General features: G+C 39.6%; 1 protein-coding gene across 2 annotated transcripts; it reads left to right on the forward strand.

Moving 5' to 3' along the window:
- The first annotated feature begins 782 nt into the window (after positions 1 to 782).
- LOC123116525 (putative disease resistance protein RGA1) lies at positions 783 to 6,358 on the forward strand. 2 transcript variants are annotated; one of them, XM_044537471.1, is made up of 5 exons: positions 783 to 885; positions 968 to 1,138; positions 1,250 to 1,342; positions 2,644 to 5,820; positions 5,977 to 6,358. In XM_044537471.1, the coding sequence occupies exon 4, from the start codon at positions 2,730 to 2,732 to the stop codon at positions 5,793 to 5,795; it is 3,066 nt and encodes a 1,021-aa protein (XP_044393406.1). In that variant the 5' UTR covers positions 783 to 885; positions 968 to 1,138; positions 1,250 to 1,342; positions 2,644 to 2,729; the 3' UTR covers positions 5,796 to 5,820; positions 5,977 to 6,358. The 2 variants fall into 2 exon arrangements, with proteins under 2 accessions (XP_044393406.1, XP_044393407.1); XM_044537472.1 differs by having other exon boundaries at positions 794 to 885; positions 968 to 1,103.
- The last annotated feature ends 451 nt before the right edge of the window (positions 6,359 to 6,809 follow it).

Consider the following 6,809-nt stretch of genomic DNA (forward strand, 5'->3'; position numbering starts at 1 on the left):
GTGTGCAATTCACTGTGTGTATGATGTATTTTAGAACACAAGCGGGAGTCCATCTTATATGTTGGTCTCCATCTCTTTGGCTTAGCCATGTGGGACTAAAGTTTGCCAGCACTTTGATATTTTTTTTTCTTCAGAATTTCTGTTGTGCCACATTCACTGAAATTCCAACAGATTCCACAGAGTTGATATCATGTTCTTGTCATGGATGAGTTAGTCTTTGTTCTCACCGGCTACAAAATGTGCATGTTGCAGAACAGGTGGATGAGTGGGTTGGTGGAAGAATCAGTCCTCTTAGGAAATGGTCATGAAAACCAACGGAAGTTTCTTGTACGATTAAAATTATGTCTTCGTCATACGAATTCTTCCCACTCAGAGCAGCACCAGCTGTTTTGTTTGACATTTACTTTTTTTTTTGTCAGTGTTTCTAGGCAATTGCACACCACATGAAATGTATAAACTGAAATGCACCACGCGTTTGCGTTCGAAATGCACGTTACCACATCAGGAGTTGGGTTGCTTCTGAATTGCGGAATTTGCACAGATGGTTAGCGAAACCAAAGATGATATGTTGCATACGCATTGCACGAGGTTTCACACTGCCAACTAATCTTCAATATATTACATCTTCGAGCTGCTATCCTGCTCTTGATTAATACTCTCTTTGACTAACGGTGCCAATAAGCAGAGTTGCAGTTTGCTAGCTGACTTGTACAACAAATAATTATTATTGGTTATATGTACATAGCCCCCCACCCCACCCAACCAACCACCACCAACTGTTGATATGATTCAACCCTGAAACAGGGAATCCCTTCAGTGTTACAACAATTCTCCTGTTTCTGAATCCATTCGGGTTTTGGCTGCACCCGTCCTTTTTAGTAACTTGTAAGCTTGATTGTGTCTCTCAGTCAATGAAGCTTCCAGATTCATTCCTTTTTCTTATCTTATCTTCTCTTAAATCATGCAGATGTAGTGAAATTTTCATTTCTGGCCGGTTTCTATTGGATTGCCCATATGCTCCAAGAGCCAAATTGGATTTTCGCTGCTTTTATCCATTCTGTGGCACTCTCTGAGCAGCGGCTTATCAATCTACCAGTATTCAGGTGCTTTCTCCACTTCTCATAGCTCTAATCTATCGGTAATCGCTCTCTGCCAAAACTGAACCATTCTAGTTCCATTTTGATTGACCGAAGCAACTTTCTTTTGATAAGCATATACTCAACATTTGTTTCCTTCTCTATCTGAACAGTGTGGATCTGAGGTTTTCTCTTGGCAATTGACTTCTGTCTTGAGATGTTAAGAGTAGTGATGGCTTAACCACAGATCAAACTTCTTCATGAAGGTGACTATATCTAATTCTTGTCCCCGACTGATTTTCCCTTACTGAAATTTTATTTTTAGGTGAGAACTGCAATTTTATTTCAAATGGTGTGCCTTTGCTTACATGATGTTAATTCAATGAACTATGTTATCACAACTTTTAAGTAGTCAAACTGTATTGGCCAGTACTGACCTTATTAGTGGGTCTGGTAAAAATTGGAAGGGTGTGTGCCATATCTGATTAAAAAAATAATTAATTATCAGATATATTATTATACAATTTCAGTTTTGAACTAATCCATGTGATAACTGGGCTATAGAAACTAGCTCCCCGAGTATTCTATTTTTTTTGACGCGTAGTATTCATTTTTCAAACCAGTAGTATTTCCCTTTCTTTCCAGGTGTCTTCCTTCTTCATGGGTAGATTGTAAGAAAGCATTTGTTGTTATTGATGTAGAAGATGCGTCAACTATAGCGGCTGCAACACCACTTGAGATCCTTTGTGTAGGAGGCTATGCAACTTTCTAGTTGATGATTGTCCATGTACTAAATAAAACCGATAAGCCATTAACTTATAGGGCTAAATAAAAGTCATTCTGGAGACACAGATTAGAAAGGTAACATGCTAACTGAGGATTTTTATTTCGTATAAGAACGGGAGTCCATAGCTGATCACGAGTTCATCTGCTCCCGTATGAACAGTGAATTCAAATAAAGTCGTGGAAAAATAAAAAATCTGAATTTTTTGTACATCAAATATGAACAAGTTTTCTATGTGCGTGCAAAATTTTATGACAATATGACAGCAGGGGGAGCTCTGGGCAGAAAAAATAAAACCAGGGAATTTTTTGAACCTTTCTCATAACTCTGATTTTTTTTTTCACCAGACCTCCTCTGATGTCATAACACCAGGAAATTTTGCACACACCTATAAAACCTGTGCATATTTGTATTTTTTGGCTATTTTTCGATTTTCCTGTTCATCCACCGAAACGCTGTTGTCATATAAGAATATATAATATAGGAGTTGATAATTCAATAAATCACCATGCCATTGTCAAACACAAACCGTGGTTCATTTTTTTTTAATGAAGTTCCAAGCTGGATATGCAAATATTTACTTTGAAACATCTCTAGTTTTGTGTTACTTCAAAACTAAGTAGTTTGATGTTTTGGACATCTATTAACATGTTACAAATTGTTGCAGTTTCCTACATTTAGTATCTGAACTTATTAAAAATATAAATGTCATATCTTACGACCTCATTCACAAGAATATAAACTTAGTTAACCTTGTTCACTTTTCAAACCATCTTGACACAGGTCGTTCCTGCCATCCTGCAAGTTTGCCATTCTCCCAAATAATTAGCTTGGTACTTCTGGTGGATATCCCTCAGCAAGTTCGTCTGATGGCAGTCGTATTAACTCCTCTCGTTGGATCATGTGTCAATAGGTTGCTAGATATCATAGCAGATGAGACAATTATGATCCTAGGGGCGAAAGACGATCTTGATATTCTACACCAAACAATACATCATATACAATACTATCTTCAGGATGCCGAGCAAAGGAGAATGGACGATTTAGCAGTTAACAACTGGCACGGTGAGCTACGGGATGCAATCGATGAGGCTGATGATATTTTCGACCTAATTGAAGGAAGGAAGCTACTTAAAGATAGTCCTTCATCATCAAGAAATACACCTGCATGTAGTGGCATTTCATTCTTATCTTGCTTTACTGATATTCTGAAGCGTCATGACATTGCTGGTAAAATCAGAAAGGTCAACACCAGAATAGAGAATATCTCAAAGCTGGGTCAAAGTTTTCTAACACGTTGTGATGTGGCACCTGTTGGTCAAAGAGCAATATCCAGACCAAGAAAGAGTTCCAACCTTGTTGAACCTAACCTTGTTGGGGAGGAGATCAAACATTCTAGTAGGAAGTTGGTGGAGTTGGTGCTTGCAAACAAGGAAAATAAGTATTACAAACTTGCAATTGTTGGAACTGGAGGAGTTGGCAAGACAACACTAGCTCAAAAAATATTCAATGATGAAAGAATAAAGGGGAACTTCAAGAAACACATGTGGATCTGTGTATCACGAGATTATAATGAAGTTATTCTTATGAAAGAGGTGCTAAGAAGTATCGGAGTTCGTTATGACACAGATGAAAATGAGGGGGAGCTTAGTAGCAAGCTCAAAGCAGCCATTCAAGAGGAAAGCTTCTTCCTTGTGTTGGATGATGTTTGGCAGTCTAATGTGTGGACTGATCTACTGAGAATCCCATTGGATGCTGCTGCTACTGGGGTGGTTCTAGTAACTACTAGAGATGATACAGTTACACGGGCAATTGGGGTGGAAGATGTGCACCGTGTTAAGTTGATGCCCATAGACGTGGGATTGGAGCTGCTCTGGAAGAGTATTAACACCAAAGAAAGGGATGTGCCCGATAATCTGCGTGATATTGGGCTGGTTATAGTCAGGAAATGCGGTGGAATTCCTCTTGCTATCAAGGTTACTGCTAGTGTTCTAGCAACAAAAGAGAAAACTGAAAACGAGTGGAAAAAGTTTATAGATAGAAGTGCTTGGTCTGTGAGCAATGTTCCTACAGAGCTAAGAGGTGCTTTGTATTTGAGTTATGATGATCTACCACGATATCTGAAGCAATGTTTCCTGTATTGTGCCTTATATCCAGAAGATCAGTTTATGTTGCGTGACGATCTTGTAAGGTTTTGGGTCGCCGAAGGTTTTATAGAAAAACGACAAGAACAACTTCTGGAAGATACAGCTGAGGAATATTACTATGAGCTGATACACAGGAATCTCCTTCAACCAGACCCTAGATTTTATGACCATAGGTGGAGCAAAATACATGACCTTTTAAGGCAACTTGCTCAACATTTATCAGGTAGAGAAATATTTTTTGGAGACCTACAGTCATTGGAGGCTAAAGATTTGTCCAATCGACGACGCATTTCAGCTTTTACTGACAAGGATTCTGTAATGCTCTCCAATGTGGGTCAGGAGCATATTATTAGAGCAAGGACATTGATGATTCGCTCTCGCAAGACACCAAGAATTGCAAATACAATATTCAGGAGACTTCCATCCATCCGAGTTTTGGATCTGACGGATTCATCTATAGAAAGTATTCCAGATTGCATTGGAAGTTTGATACATCTACGATTACTTGATCTTGATGGGACAATCATAACTTATCTTCCAAAGACCATAGGTTTTCTCATAAACCTACAAATACTGAATTTACAGAGGTGTAATGCTTTGCGCAACCTTCCTATGGAAATCAATCAGCTGTGCAAATTAAGACGCCTTGGTCTTGGCGGTACAACAATAGATCGGGTTCCCAACGGGATAGGTAAATTAAAATTTCTTAATGATTTAGAAGGATTTCCCATTGGCAATGGAAATGATAATACAAAAACACAAGATGGTTGGAACTTGGAAGAGTTGGCTCCACTTTTGCAGATGCGGCAGCTTCATATGATTAAATTGGAAAGAGCAGCTCCCTGTAGTACCACTACCAGTGAAATACTAAAAGACAAAAGGCATCTCAGAGTTTTGAATCTAGAATGCACTGAACGAACAGAAGTATATTCAGAAGAAGAAATTAGCAATATTGAGACGATCTTTGCTCGGTTAATCCCTCCCCGCAACCTTGAAGACCTATACATCACAGGATTCTTTGGTCAGAGGTATCCCGCCTGGCTTGGTACTTCCCATTTGTCTTCAGTGAAACAGCTGTACCTCACAAAATGTAAATCATGCGTGCATCTTCCACCAATGGGGCAGCTACCCAATCTGAGATATCTGAAAATTGTGGGGGCAGCAGCAATAAACAAGATTGGACCTGAATTTCATGGTTGCAGGGAGACTAGTCCCGGATCTTTGGGGGTAGTTGCTTTTCCCAAGCTTGAAATGTTGGACATAATAGATATGCCCAACTGGGAAGAGTGGTGCTTTGTTGAAGAAAGAGAAAATGATGCAACAGTAGGGATAGGAGGGGAAGATGATGGAGGTGTTGATATACAAAATCGGGACGGCGTATCTTCATTTCTGCAGCTGCTGCCTCGTTTGAAGGAGCTGAGACTCGATGGCTGCCCCAAGCTGAGAGCCCTCCCATGGCAGCTTGGAAAGGAGGCCACAAGTTTGAAGAAGCTCAAATTAGGAGGAACAAGCTGCTTGAAGGTGGTAGATGGCCTTTTGTTCCTCACTGAGACCCTACAAATCATGGGCTGTGAGGGTCTGGAGAGGGTATCGAGTTTTCCACAAGTGAGGGAGCTGCGTGCACAGGCTTGTCCAAAGTTAGAGCGTGTTAATGGATTCGGCAATTTGCAGCACTTGTGGTTGGCTGAGGATATGGAACAGATCGCCAGGCGTTGGGTGCCAGGGCTTCAAGAACAGCACCAGCGACTTCATAAGGAAGGCATTGATGTCCACACATGGATTTACTAGATGTCCAAATATGTGGAGACACGAGGTATGACAATGGGGATTTAGATTTTTACATCCTGTCTTCTTAGTTGAACATTGTGCTCTGATTTGTTGCAGATAAATTACCTTCGACGCTACATAAATATGTAGTAGGTTTTACTGAATTCTTTTAATATGTATTCTTGTTCTTGCTCATTTGCAGGCTGATAATCTTGCAGACTTCTGCAACCATGTTCTAGCTGATTGCAGCATCTACTAATGCATTATTGTTTCACCAAAAAAAAATCTTAGGAGATGTTTGCCTAGCCGCTGACGTTGTTACCCCAAACTGAAGTTGGATGCTAAGCTGATATGGGATAACAAAAATGTTTCCGGCTGATTCCTGTGGCTTGGGGAGATTGGTTCTTGACGGTATGCTTTATCAATGAGCACAAAAGATAGCGTTTGCCGCTCGACCTTGCGGGCTTACTTCTTTTTGCTCTTTTGTTCAAGGTATTTCCGCCTGTTTTAATAGTATCAAGGTACCTTGCCCTCGAATGTTGTTTGTAGAAATGAGGGATTTTCTTATTCTTTTGGAATTGTTGAAATATTCATTTCCATGCATTTTGTTCTTTCATTTGTTTCCTTGGTGAGGATGGGGATCTTCATCTCCACCATCATCCATATGTAATTAGTATTAATCACTGTGATCAATTTCCGGTGTTAATTGTTGTTTACTTCCGGCTGGAGTTACAGAATGTGGTCCCCAGGTCTAGGAGTTATAGCATAATGGAATACTCCCTCCATAAAGAAATATAAGAGCGTTTAGATCACTACTTTAGTGATCTAAACGCTCTTATATTTAGTGATCTAAACGCTCTTATATTTCTTTACAGAGGGAGTAATATGTATTCAAAACATAAAACTCTGGTTAAGCTTTCCCTTAATAATTTTTAGTAGATAGTCTGGTTGGTTGTTGGAACTTGGAACTGTAATCAACGTATATGTGAGTCAATGTACATGTTCGATGGAGTATTATATTAATCTCAGCTTCAT

This window comes from Triticum aestivum, chromosome 5B (assembly GCF_018294505.1).
Source record: "Triticum aestivum cultivar Chinese Spring chromosome 5B, IWGSC CS RefSeq v2.1, whole genome shotgun sequence".
Classification (NCBI taxonomy): Eukaryota; Viridiplantae; Streptophyta; class Magnoliopsida; order Poales; family Poaceae; genus Triticum; species Triticum aestivum.

Coding starts and splice junctions, on each gene's coding strand:
- LOC123116525 (XM_044537471.1), top strand. CDS start 2,730: ATGGCAGTCGTATTAACTCCTCTCGTTGGATCATGTGTCAATAGGTTG.